Source organism: Neltuma alba, unplaced genomic scaffold (genome assembly GCF_004799145.2).
Source record: "Neltuma alba isolate B1F8T4 unplaced genomic scaffold, ASM479914v2 tig00002446_pilon, whole genome shotgun sequence".
NCBI lineage: Eukaryota > Viridiplantae > Streptophyta > Magnoliopsida > Fabales > Fabaceae > Neltuma > Neltuma alba.
Window position 1 is genome coordinate 924,800 of NW_021632864.1, and position 13,895 is coordinate 938,694.

Below are 13,895 nucleotides of genomic sequence, written 5' to 3' on the forward strand. Positions count from 1 at the left end.
TAAATTACAGTATTCATAAATAATATGACTAATCCTCAACTTGCGCAAGCTCAAATGCTTGGGACTGTCTTCAAATCACGATAAGTTACGTTAAAGTCATCAAAATTAAAAATAATAGCTAAGTCATTAAATCTTTCACAAATTTTTTTCCCAACTTTAGCCATACAATAACCAAGGCTGTCAAGGGGGGAAAAAAATACAAAGAATCACAATTAAACATTAATTACAAAAGCAAATTTAACAAATAAGCATTAATCGGGAGACTTTTTATTGTGGACCAAAAACTTTTCACAGAAGTGATTCATACAGCAGGGCAAAGTATGCATCAGACGCGGTCTACAATGGAAGGTAAGCCTGACTGTGATATGACACAAAATATGCATTAAACAATTCATAGTTCATAAATAATAGAAATGACTAGGTATACACATCATTGTTAAGGGTTAACACGAAAACTGAAAAAACTGAGCTGTCGCTAGCAAGCATTTGGAAGTGAAGGCCCGACTAAAAGCCTTTAAGCCTTGGGGAGAAAACAAAACAGTAAAAAAAAAAATAAAATAAAATAAAAGGGAAGGTGAAAAACTAGTTAATTCCCCATTACATTCTACACAGTTTACTGTGAAATTTTCTAACGTAGTTGCTAGAAAACTTTTCAGTTAGTTTTCTTCTCCTCCTCCTTTGCAGCGTCTACTAATGCAGCATCTGCAGCCTGGTCATCCTCACCTCCAAAACCAAATTCATTAATACGCTTCTTGTCCACTGGATAAATCCACCTTTGGTATAAATATATGAGAAAGATGACATCTGCAGGGAAAAGAGCAAAAGAAGTTAATGCAATGAAAAAGGCCATATGATAAACAAACTCACTTGCATAGTGCAAAATCTTCACAGAAAAAGCAAATTACACAGGTACCAAACGATAAATCACATTTTAAAGATTAATTCCAAAAAGATGACTCATTTTAAATTGTAGTGACAAAAAAGAAATATAGTCCAGTAGGTCAACGATGAAGATGAACCTTCCAGCTAAGTGGCAACCATAAAAGTTGGTTAGAGATAGCCAAGATAAGGAAATATAGACCACAATATGGATGCACCCAGTTGATTGATTTATCCTCTCGGTTTCCTGATCCTCACAGACAAAGCTGAACCATCTTTCCAGTTTCAAAAACTCCCACTTAAAATAGTAAACAGAGTCCGTCTTATGGGATATGCTTTTCCCATCATATCCTTTCAGTTCTCGTGATGACAATTAACAGTTCTCAGCCAAACCTAAATTCAATGCGCTTTTGAGTAATCATAAAAAGACACTAAAATAATGCTGCTAAAGACATCTCATTTCTCATTAGTTGCGGAACATGTCCAGTTCAACCAGAAGGTGACCCATTCACATAAGCAGTTTCTTCACGCTAGACCCTAGCATATGATAAACAAAATTCTGACCTCATGGAAGTTATAAGAAACCAATCTTACCATCACGGAAAACAGACAGCCGATGTAATGTTGGCATTTTAATGACAAAGGCAAAAAGATCATCAATGATCGTGTTGAGAAACTTGTAAGTCATCTGCCTCCAAGGAAGATGAGCAACAGATTTAAGCTTGTAGTTGATGAACAGCTGAGGACACATCATGATAAAACCTGCAGCAATTTTTCATCATAAGGTCAATTTCGCAAACCAACAAGCTTAATGACCATGAGTATGAGAGCGAGCTTTATGTTCTCCTTGGTACGCTGGTGAACAAGATTTCACCATGGAAGGGTATCAGCTTATTATTTAGTTTATTTTGGTTCAAACATAAAGAAAAGGAAGCAACAGCGAACTTTGTCCAGATTTATTCTAACATATTTCTCCAATAAGGAGAAATAATACTGCCCAAGGTATGATTCTCTAGTCTACACAATTGAAGACCATGCATGCACATTTAACTCTAGAGGAAAAAAGCAAAGTAAAAGAAATGTTTAGAAAACCATGGCCACGTATATTGAAAAGTGTGCACATTTAATTCTAGAGAAGAAACACATAGCAAAACAAATGTTCAGAAAACCTGACAACTCAATTCATTTACTAGATTCTGCTATGTGAGGCGCAGTTATGATCATCTTTGGGAATCCATGAGGGGGAAAATGGTCCATAGCAGTAGATAAATTCATCATTAAAAAAAAAAAAAAAAACGATCACAGGCTCCCACAGCATAATGGTTCATCTCAAATTTAGGACTCTCTCAATTAGGATGCATGAACTGCAACAGTTGAGCATTAAAGTAGAATCCATTTAGTCATTGAAGTGAAACAAAAGAACTTATGTCTAACTTCATCATTAACCTAATTTACTGAGTTATACTAGCTTCTACCTTGTCTTAACCCAAATAACGGATTGCTTAACTTGATAGGAAACACCCAAGTAAATGGGTGATGGGCTGTTTGAGCTCTTTTTTAAGAAAATCTTTTAACACGCATTAAATGGATTAATGACCTATGGCCAACCTGCCCAGCTGCAAGTTGCAACCAAGTAACCAAGTCATGACTTCCCGTCTTGTCATTTGCCACTCCTAACTGAAAGATCAATACAGATGAAAGAATACTTACCAAACATGTATACACAACTTGTAAGTGAAGACAGAATCCAAGAATACCAGCTCTTGTGGCGTTCATACTTCAATGAGTAAACTGAGAAGCATGCAGCAAGGAAAAGCATGACATAGGACAAATACTTAATTGCAATGTCATCATATTCCTTAGTCTTATTCCGTACATATGATTCTCGATCTCGGAACTTCAACATTGGTATCCTCCCAGTCCTATCAACCTGGTGACAAAAAAAAAAAAAATATTGCTGATTGCAGACATCCAATATACAAAAATAACAGATCTTAAGCATTGGAAGATGTAGATAAAGCTGGAAAGTAATGTCAGAACATAGTCCTAAAAGCAGGAGCCAATCAGAGGTTTTTCCGTTTTTCAAGAAAAATGCTGTGAAAAGTATCATAGTGCCACAAACAATACCAAACACTGGCCAGTAAGAGACCATACAGTGTACATGTCATGAACCATGTGTCATTTTAATACTCTCTGCATCAGTACACACTGATCAAATATGCTTACGCATAGAAAAGACGATGTGAAGACTATAGGAAATACCTCAATATGCATGGCTTTCCCAATTTTCCAGAATTCAATTATGCAGCCAATGCCAGAACTCGCAAGTATCATCCACGAAGTGTCATTGTCAAGCAGATAAAGGAAGACAATAAGCTGAGAAATAAAGCTAACAACAACAGATTTTGCAGAGAGTCCTTCCATAGACTTATTTTTGTTCCAAAATTGAATGTCTGTAAAAGAAGGCAACAGAGTTGTTAGAAGTAAGCCATGTTATCAGAGTTTCCTCATTGGCGTTGCTTCCATTAAGATAGTTAATGTGTCATACGAAACAACTTACCGTTCTTGAAAGCCAGAAAGTCAAAAACTGAATGAAGCAGAGAAACAACCATGGTAACTGCCAAAAGGTAAGGATTTCCTTCCAAGAATACCCTCTGATTAAAAGAAAAAAAATCAGTAATTAATGAAATAAACTCATCAATGCACAGAAGACAGGTACACAACCAACAGAGAAGTTGCTCTTAAGCCACTAGAAACTCCATCTAAAAACCATTATCTGTTACAAAAATAATGATTTATGGTATGAGTGCTGAGCTGCTAACAGGCCAACCAAGGTAAAGCTAAACAGAGATAAGCATTTTAAGGTAAATGTTCATAAGGATAATATGCTGACATGTAGCTTTAGCTACAATAGAAGGGCAAGGAAAAATATGACTTTGATTGATTCAGGAATATCAAAAACTGAGATGCACATGCTACCATGCAGAATAAAGAAGAGGTCCAAATCACAAGATAGTCACAGATCAATGACAATTATAAATGGTAGAATTTATCAAGATTGAATAAAGGTATGGTTGCTGAAAAGTTAATATAGCAGTTAACAATGAATAAGATTTAAATGGCAGGTCATAAAGCATTTAAGTATTTGCAATGATAAACCTTGTCTAGTATATCAATCCAAAATATTGAGCCTTTAATATCTGGCACAATTTTTAATAAAGATAACATTTTCACATGTCACCTAACATCTGAAGCCTCCTCTGAGACTAATCTAATGAAATTCCTTGGGCTTTTAGGCATCAAACCTAGCTCTAGGCATATGCAGGCTAAAGTTCTATGGAAAATATGAGTAACCATTACCCCATGCAAAATACAAGGGATAATATGGGACCAATCTATCCACGAAGACTTGCCCCCACCCAGAAAAAAAAAAAAAAAAAGGATACTGGGGGAGTCATCTTTTAATTGGGGGGGGGGTCAATTTAAAAAAGGGGTAAAAAGGTGAGAGGATACATACATATCCTCCTGAAACATTAAATAATTTTCATTTTTAAATTTTTAAAAAGGTAAACGGGGGTGTCCCCCTAGATTTTTTATATACACCAGATACCATCTCTTTTAGCAAAACGTCCTAACCTACAATGGAGTGCAATTGTAGGTATAAGCACCTGAACAACAGTGTAAGTGATTAAAAAAAGAAGAAAAACATGGTAAAGAGCATGACTATGATGATACCAACCAACCAAAAGATGCAGTTGGAAAATTATTAAAAAAACATAGAGAGGGGGGAGCTAGAGGATACGCAGAAATGTCAGGTCATCATTCAACACGCAACACGCAAGGTCTGTCAATATAAACTTATAATACATCAAAAGGCAGAAATTCAGGGTATGAAGTTTATTTCTTTTTGTGAGAAAAAGGGATGCATATTCGACCAAAAGAATCCATGTGCAACAGCAGGCAAAGCCTGAAACAAAATAGCAAAATGAAAAGACGAAGAACATCTGGGGCATGAAGTTTGAGAGAGCATCACTAGAAATTTCTTAGAAATGCATACCTTCAGCTCATCACCCTCGCCTTCAAGCATGCTTCCATAACTACGGTGAATCTGGAAGGACTGATCAACCTGCAGGAATAGTTGCCACTTTGTCATGCTAATGGGACCTACCTCTAAATGAAGAGGTAACTCAGTTACCGTCTCATTTACAGGCATCAATTTATCCCTGAGTAACCAGAATTCATTGAAAAAAACAATTGGATAGTAGTCCTCAGAGATAGGATCAATGTTCAAGTCTGGGCATGCACCATTAAGGAAACACAGTTCTAAATTGGCTAACTCACAGTCCCTATTCCATAGCCAAAAAATTATCACAAGAAAAGACTAGCACAAACAGGAAAATATTTCAGCATGTTGAAATTGTCAAATAAGTAATCATAAAGCTGAAAAATAATAAAGAAAATGTATTATCCGCAACTTTTTTATTAATAAATATTAATTACATTAATCTTAAATAATATGAATAGAATTCTTTTAAATATTAAAAAAAAAAAATCAAGGCCAAAATTAACGAAACACAGACACAGAAAAAGATAGAATTGCCAAAAGGATACATGGAGCAATATTTGGTGGCGCACCCTTTTTTGGGTACCTGCAGACGAGGAAATTGTAACAAAGTTAAAACACAGCATTGACTCATGAGAATCGGCTGTTTTGCAGGCCAGTCAAACACCTTGTAATAGTAGAAGATAAAGAAAACAGAATCAACGGAACAGAAATGAAAAGGAATCATGCAGGTCACTTTTAATATTCATCCAAAATTGACTAGCATATGTCTTCTTTAGTAAAGGATATATGGGCAAAGGAAGGTCCAAAATCAGATGATTAAATCTTTTCTTCCAAGCATAACTTGGTTGAATAAGTATCCAATATTAGAGTCGAAGGCTAAAGCCACACTTGAGGTGACTAACCAGTAAAATGCTTGAAGTGAGAGGCACTAAAAAGGTACTCGACAGAGTGAAGCAAGACCTTTATGCATCTGCTTATGCTTGCTAATTGCTATCAACTTCTATAAAATGTTAAATATAGAACTTATTTATCTTATCAAACAACAACAAGCCTCACCCCACTGGGGTTGGCAACATGGATCATACAGCACCAAAAGATTGTATCCCAGATGTAGAAATCCAAAAAATTGCTTTCACTGACATTACACTTTCTATGGCCAATAACCATTGAAGATAAATTAGTTTGGAAAAATCTTAAGAAATGAGAACCATGCATATGCTAAAAGTAGCAAATGGGATTTTTCTAAATAAATCAAACTTTTAAGATAATGGCGACATGCAAGACTGAAGACCAAAGACCAAAGAAGTGTTCAATACTTCTGCTCTCATTTAAATAATGCCTTCTCTTCTGACAGACTCTTATGTTGATCATCTGGTGCTAAATAATTCCTCCAGAATAGAGATTACTGGTCAGGATTTTACACTATAGTTTATGATGGAACAAACTAAGCGTCAAACAACAGCAAGAAACATACCCTGAGAAGTCATCAACCAAGTTTATTGTAATATTTGGTTTCCAATAAGAAGCCCATTCCACAGGGCCATCGTCCTTTAAATTATCTTGGGTGTCATCAACCTCAGATGCCACTTGACCCTCACTGGAATCTTCTGAACTGCCCAAAAGACTCCTTCTTTTATCTGCTTTTGACTTCGGCAAGTATATCACAACAGCTGAGATCCATGACATGAGAGAGCTGTTATAAATCAATTTTAAACTTACGTGTTAACTGACTTCAAGTAGTGGAGAGCTAAAGATCTTACGATGTGTCCTTCCAAATGCTGCTTGAGGCTGGTATTCTGGATCATTTGGGTCAGGTGAATATCCAGAACGTGCAAAGAAAACATGAGCATATAGACTCCCATTGTGCTTCAGATCCTGAAAAATTAATACCAATGAAAAAAAATCTACTATGACATGGGAATTACGTGAAACCCTTTTATTGTAACAAGCAGCATTTCCAGTAAGTTATACCTCAGATGGGCGATACTTCAAAGAAAGAGATCGGGTACTCTCAGGTCCCCAAACAGCATATGGTATATTGGTTTCATGCCACACAAGAGCATTTTCACTGCCAAAGTCATTGAACTTCTCATGCTCTGAGAGATATAGCCACATATCCTGAACAAAGTAGCATTTGAATAAAACTTGAGTATGAAAACATAAAGCTACATAATTGAGGAAACCCTTTTATTTACGCTATGAAAGAACCAATCTGACAATAGGATGCAAGATAAATCTGAGTCAAAATACAAATCAGATCCAACGGTCCTTCTGTACGCAAAGAAACATTTCCTCTTACATAAAATTACAACTGCTTATTTTGAGAGATTTATCCCGAAGAAAAGAATGCAAAGCAAAGCTTGAGACAAGGCAACTTCAGCCACAATTTAATATTGAAAGCATCAGTCAAGTTAAGACCTAAGACTCAAGCCTGTAAATAGCATATGTTCAAAAAGCTCAAGTTAAATGACAAGAAACCAAATGAACTTGCATAAATTGTAAACAAAACAAGTACAGTTTACGAAAACAGCAAGAACAGTATGCACTTTCAAACCTGGTAAAATGTGGGCTTAAGAAGTGGACTATATTAGATAGCAGAGATCTATAAACCAGATGGTGTTGGCAAACAAGGAGCAAACTTTATGATCAGTTTTATGTGGCCATTTGTCAGCAGCAAATATCTTAGTTCGTTCAGTGGCCATGAAGCCAAGAGTTGCAGACTATAAAAAGAATCTAAGATTTACAAGAAGCCAGAGACGACGACAGCAGAAGGGTTCGACTCTAAAAAAAGAAACGAATTTGGTGAAAAACGAAAAATCTTATACAAACTTCGTATATGAGATTGTAATTCGGGTACAACTGAATCAGCAAACGAATCAACACACAGTTGCATCAAGCTGTATACATAAGTAAGGCATCCAGATGCCAACATAATCTTTTCCTACACCCGTAAACCTTTAGAACAGAGTCACTCGTTAATTAGGAAGAAAAATCGCTAATTCAAAATCATTGGAATGAAAAATAAATTCTTTGACAATGATCAAAAAGTGTGGCATAACCTAAAGTGTAGACAACGCATGATTTAATTGCTACTGAGCACGGATTAATCTAAATCTAGAAGCAGCATCAGTCTATCGGATCATAAAAGTTCTCCGTAAAGCCGTGGAGTGACGAGAGAGCGTACCAACGGTTCGCCTCTCTGGAAGAGATTAGACATGAGAGCAGCAGGTTCGGTGGGTCTCTTGGGAGAGAAGAATTTGGAAGCGAAATACCAAAAGACAGCCATCCGAATAATTCCGGTGATAGTTTGTCCAAAGCCACCTTGCTGCTGCTGTTGTCTCCCCTGGGCCGGTTGAGCTCCTTCTACTGCAGCGGTCGTCGGCGGCGCCATCGTCGGAGAGCTGATCCCTCTCCGCTGCGGTGCCCGAGGTTCAGAAAGAGAGTGAGAGAGAGAGTGGGAGCAGCGGGTGATGGAATCGAAGTATCGAAGTAATAATATAAACCTTAGCCCAGCGGAAGGGAAAGGAGAAATTTGCAGAGATATTTTGGAGAATAAAAGGGAATTGAAAATTCAAAAACGGATCGTAAAGGGTGAAGACTGAGGAGGGTAGCCTAGCGGGTGGCCACGCAGGCTTCGATGAGATCATAACAACGATCGTAATAAGATTGCCATATTGTCGTGATAGATAATATTCTCCTCCAATCTCAGATATAAAACTCTTTTTATAATATAATTTATATTATAAAAAGGATTTTATATTTAAAACGGAGAAATATATTGTTTTCCATAATCCATTTTAATCTTATATTACAAAATTCTAATTATAATTTGGTTGATCCAAAAATAATTAATTTTTTGGCCCATCCTATAATGATTCTTCGGCTGATTTAAATTAACCAATTTTCCATTTAAATCACTTGAATTTTATTAAACTTAGAAGAAAAATTTGATGTAGATAAAGAGACTAATATTTCACCCAAAAAAAAAGGAACTTAATAAGAAATCGGGCCAAGATTTATCTATATTCTTTTTAGTAAATTTATATATATGAGCCATTTGTCACTCCATCTTTACCAAATATAATAATCTTATTTAATAATTGTTTTAAGTGGTATCCTCTGCCTGAAATTTTTTTTAGAAGTAAAAAATGTATAATTTTAAAATATTTGTTTTATCGTGGGTTTAGAATAGTCTTTGTAATGACTCTTCTTAAAAATAAGAACAAAATCTTTTATTTCTAACTCAAGCTGTCCTGTTATGGAACAGGATAGAATGAGCTTGAAAAATCTCAATAAAACAGTGAAGAGGCAACTTGAGATGCTCAAAAGAAAAAGACAAAGAAAAAGAAGCAAAATGGACTAACTATAGATATTAAATTTTGTAACGGGATGTTTTCTATCATGGATGGAAAGACTTTTTTCTTTTTTGAAGAGAAGAAGAGGCCATCAAAGCATGTTTCAAGTAAATAACCTTGTAATAAAATATTACAACTCAGTAAAAAAATTTATGAATATATTCACTGTGGATGATATATAAATACTTTAATAGTAAAATAATTTTTCTCAGTGAAGTTTGTTTCCTCCAATCTCTGCTTCTTCGCCAAGGCATTGAAGTGTGAAGACTCGCGAGGTTTTTATATGGGTCAGATCTGTAATTTATTTCGGAGGTGTTTGGATAAAATCAAAACCATAATTTCAGAAGTGCTTTTACAGTATACGAAGTAAATATGTGGAGGAGTTTGTCTTGATTTATAGAAAAGTGCTTCTGAAAAATAATTATTTGGCTTCCCAAATTCTCCTTTTATCTCTTCTAGTTTAAGCACTCCATCTAGTTCAATTTGTTATGTATGGGCTTTGTGTGGTTAATTGTTTCGTGTTTCCATGGTCTACAAAATTGGACTCTCATATATGCTTTTTATTCTCACCTAACCAAGTGAACCCAATCTAAAGCATACTTATAGTCTTTTAACTTAAATTAGGTTTAAAATTTGATCTCTTAAATTTAAAATGTACTACCTCCGGCTTTTAATATAAAAGGTAATTTGAATTTCAATTTGGTCCTAAATATAATACTCAAATCCACTTTGTCTCTCATATATTTATTTATTCTTGTAGTAGTTGCACATGTTAAAAATTCTATCAAATGGTAGTTGTAACTAATACACATGATCAATAAGGGTATTCTAGAAAAGATAATACCTGTTTGTTACAAATAACTAACTTAACAAACTCCTTTAATCTATTTAAATTAGTTAATTAGCTCTTATATTAAGAATCAGAGGTAGTATACTTTTAGTTCTTTGACTCTAAAACTATTGATGAAAAATGATGATATTAAGATCTAGAATGTTGATAAATTATTCTCAAATGTTAACATTAATTTCAGTTTTCAAAACTATCATGATCGTTACAAAAAATCATTAGACTAATGATTTTTAGGGTTAAATAATTAAAACTATATTTTTTAAAATTAAGGGACCAAGTTAAAACCTTAGGTAAAGTTAAAATATCAAATATGTACTTTTGCCTTTTATTTTTTTCCCCTACTTGAATAGTTCTGCCTTCCCCCCAACACAGACACAGAGAGAGGGGGGGGGGGGAGAGAGACTCAATAAGTCAATTTCAAAAGATTAAATTGGAGAGACTATTTCGGAGTACAGATATTAGTAAAAATATTAGCATATGGTGAAATAAATTTTGAAGTTTCTTTTTGTTTGGTGGCAAATTTTGATGTTTCTTTAATGATTATATATACGCACAAATCTGACTATTACAAGTAAGACAACACAAAACTTTGACCATGATAAATCATAGTAATTAATCTCTTTGATTCAAGACCAACACATACATATGATCTAAGTTTGGATGTAAAGCTAAGTGGCTACATGGCAGCCATTTGCTGCACATTAACAGGATAGCAATCAGAGAGGGGTCCTGAAAAGGCCTTATGAGCAAGAACTTCATGGACGGCTTGAGTAGGATGAAAGGCATCCCAAAACACAAATTGGTCTCTGTTTGGGCATGGAACTGACAGAGGCAGGCATGTTATTTGTCCTTGCCTCATTCCAACTCCACAGCATGCTCTATCAACCACACTAAGCCCTGTTCCAAACAAGTTTCACATTTAAGGCTCAGTTTGTTTTACAAGAACAAAGAGGACTAGAATGAAAAAGATTAAAACCATGCATGAGAAATGCATTTGTCATGAAGTCTACTATTTTAAAGTTTTAACATGCATATTCATATAAATAAGAGTGGCCCAGGGCACAAGGCTCCTACCAGGTGTGGTCTGGGGAAGAACAAATATATGCAGCCTCACCCCTCACCCCCCAAGAGACCTTTATGGTTGCTCCCAGGTATATACATACTTGAATATGATTGTTTGAATTTAACTGAGAGCCTCTTTAATTTTTGACATGCAAACAATGGGAGAGACATTTCTTACCATATGTGTTTGGGTGATTTATTATGTCACTGAAAGCTCCAAAAGAGTTGCCATAGACAAAAATGGACCCCTGGTGATCTGAATTGAGCTGTTTGACCAACGATTTCAACCTATCATTGAACATAGAAACTATTTCATTCACCACAAATCTGCATTGTCCGGGTGGCACAAGGCCTGTGGCTAGCTGATTTGGTATGCACCCAAGTGGTCCAACAGCTCCCAACAAGAATTTTCTTAGTCCCAAATTGTGCAGGTCCTGAAAAAAAGACATAGTAATACTTGATATCATTATATCTGCGTGCTGTCAATGTCAGAAAAACCATATTGGTATTGTTGTTAGCAGTGTCTTTACCAAAAGTAACTTCTTGTAAAGGCCTATGAGGAGATCAGCATAGTCTGGAGGATTATAGATCAAGCTTGTTCCATATAATTCTGGTAAGAGATAGTTATTTATGTAATCATTGCTTCCAAGGTGGACAACAACCAATGACTTTGCTAAATGCTGACTTAGATTGGTGTCGCCCATTTGGTTTTTCAGCTGCTTCAAGGTTGTTTCAAAATTCCGGACCTGTTGGCCAATGGTAACATGATCTCCCTGCAAAACTATGCTTTAGTATTATGGTAGAACTGTTTGTGTGAGAATTAAGCCGAGAGAATACCAGATTGGATCCTGTCTCATCAAGAAACCCAGACGCTGCTGAAGCATAGTTTACACCAGCAGAAATATTGCTTCCTTCTGAGAGAGTATTTGCAAAAGCTGGAAGATAAGGAAGACCCAGCAATTCCCCTATAAAGTGAAAACTCAATAACTATCTGATTTTTGCAGTTCTTAAGCGAGGAAAAAGATAACCAAAGCAACTTCCTTTGTTTGGTTTTTTTCTGTTTACCCAGAAGATCTATCAGCGTTTTGCCATTACTGAATCTGCCAGTTGGACCACCTGGGAAATCGATTCCATAAGGAACGTAGTTGGCTTTTGCCAGAGAATTGAGGTAGTTGTTATTGCCATCATCAACAAGGGAATCTCCAAACACAAACATTGCTGGGAAAAGTGGAGGAGGAGGAGCCCCCACCACAACATTTCGACTTAAAAATATCAGAAGCAGGCTCCAAAACGGCATATCCATTTCCTGTGTCTGCTTCTTCTTTTTCTTCTCACATCTTCCAAAGTTGAAAGCAGTTCTCTTCTTATGCTGAGGAGGAGGAGGAACTAACGGAAGAAATGACAAAGATTTAATGCTTTTTCTTACTTGTGTAAAAAGAAACTGCTTGAGTGATCACGCTATACTGCCACTTCTTATGCTTTCTTTTTGAGCTTTTCTGGGGAAGTTGTTGATATAATCTAATTGTTATTTCAAACCCATCATAACTGCCTAAAAGGTAACACGCGAAGTCCAAAGAAAACTGCCTCTACAAATCACTGTGCGATATGAGGTTTAGGAGTTTGAGTTCATTTTATTTGCAGGACTTAATGGTCATAAATATCTGTGTCTAATATGAGATTTCCTCAATTAGATTGAAGAGCAAGAAAAGACATATAATGGAAAATATACAATAATTACGATATTTAGAATAATGTATCCGTATGATGTATCCTTTTATTAGTTTTGAATTTGGAAAAATTACAATAAGGTCCCAAAAAATAACTATAAAAAAATTCTAATGACAAATTAGAAGTTGTTACTTTTTATTCTATAACTTGTCATTACAAACTACTCAGTTGTCATTAGAACTTTTTAATAATTATATTTTTTTTATCAGAACTTAATTACAATTCTCCCTTTGATTTTTATGCCAGCAACACCTACTTTTACGAAATACGCTTTCACCAAAAAAAAAAAAAAGTGCATATTTTACCCCAAAAAAATAGATTGCATAAAAAAATTGAAAAAAATTAACTTCATGTATAATAATATTAAATATTTTTAAGATTTCATATCTTCTATTATCTAAATTAATAAATCCAGCTAGATGGAATTTCAATTGAATCAAGGGAGAATTATGTTCAAGGACTAAATTCACAAATATTTTATTTTTAAAAACCAATAATGGTAAATACTCATTATTCTAATAGTAAATATTGCAAATGTGTTGTTTGAATGTAAATAGTGTTATTTTTCTAGTTGTAAAATATTCAACTGATAAACTTGCCTAATGAGTGTTATATTTGATGACTTTTTTAATAATTAATTTGTGATTTTGGTCCTCAAGTATAGTTCTCCTTAAAATCAAACCAAATAAAATTAATTTAAATAATCCCCAGTCAAAATGACTCAATCTGTCCTTCCTACCTGCATTAACTCTCTTTTAATCTTTTTGGTACGAGTCTACGAGAGAAATGGAGCGGAATGAAAAAAATTTTAATGAGTTTAATTTGAAAAATACAAAAAAAAAATGTGATTAAAAACTCTTAATTAAAATTCATTACTTTTTTATCTTATATATTCCCTTTATTAAAATTTCAAAGCCCTACTTCTTCGACTTTTTAAATTAATCTCCTTAAAATT

General features: G+C 34.9%; 2 protein-coding genes across 2 annotated transcripts; both read right to left on the reverse strand.

Moving 5' to 3' along the window:
* Positions 1-368: 368 nt before the first annotated feature.
* LOC114728208 (cleft lip and palate transmembrane protein 1 homolog) lies at positions 369-8,488 on the reverse strand. The gene is made up of 11 exons (XM_028915087.1): positions 8,130-8,488; positions 6,917-7,063; positions 6,706-6,820; positions 6,420-6,615; positions 5,491-5,528; positions 4,937-5,172; positions 3,440-3,533; positions 3,142-3,332; positions 2,590-2,809; positions 1,474-1,641; positions 369-804 (listed from the first exon to the last, which is right to left on the reverse strand). Exons 1-11 carry the CDS (start codon positions 8,334-8,336, stop codon positions 653-655), a joined length of 1,764 nt encoding a protein of 587 aa, XP_028770920.1. The 5' UTR covers positions 8,337-8,488; the 3' UTR covers positions 369-652.
* A 2,338-nt stretch (positions 8,489-10,826) lies between these two features.
* On the reverse strand, positions 10,827-12,515 carry LOC114728475 (GDSL esterase/lipase At5g08460-like). Its single transcript, XM_028915395.1, has 5 exons — positions 12,278-12,515; positions 12,050-12,177; positions 11,743-11,985; positions 11,391-11,646; positions 10,827-11,047 (listed from the first exon to the last, which is right to left on the reverse strand). The coding sequence occupies exons 1-5, from the start codon at positions 12,513-12,515 to the stop codon at positions 10,827-10,829; spliced, it is 1,086 nt and encodes a 361-aa protein (XP_028771228.1).
* Positions 12,516-13,895: the final 1,380 nt, after the last annotated feature.

Coding starts and splice junctions, on each gene's coding strand:
- LOC114728475 (XM_028915395.1), bottom strand. CDS start 12,515: ATGGATATGCCGTTTTGGAGCCTGCTTCTGATATTTTTAAGTCGAAAT. Junction 11,986..12,049: donor ATGAGACAGGATCCAATCTG/GTATTCTCTCGG, acceptor ATAGTTTTGCAG/GGAGATCATGTTACCATTGG. Junction 11,647..11,742: donor TTTACAAGAAGTTACTTTTG/GTAAAGACACTG, acceptor TCTTTTTTTCAG/GACCTGCACAATTTGGGACT.
- LOC114728208 (XM_028915087.1), bottom strand. CDS start 8,336: ATGGCGCCGCCGACGACCGCTGCAGTAGAAGGAGCTCAACCGGCCCAG. Junction 6,616..6,705: donor AGCATTTGGAAGGACACATC/GTAAGATCTTTA, acceptor CATGGATCTCAG/CTGTTGTGATATACTTGCCG. Junction 5,529..6,419: donor TTGGTTGATGACTTCTCAGG/GTATGTTTCTTG, acceptor CCTCGTCTGCAG/GTACCCAAAAAAGGGTGCGC.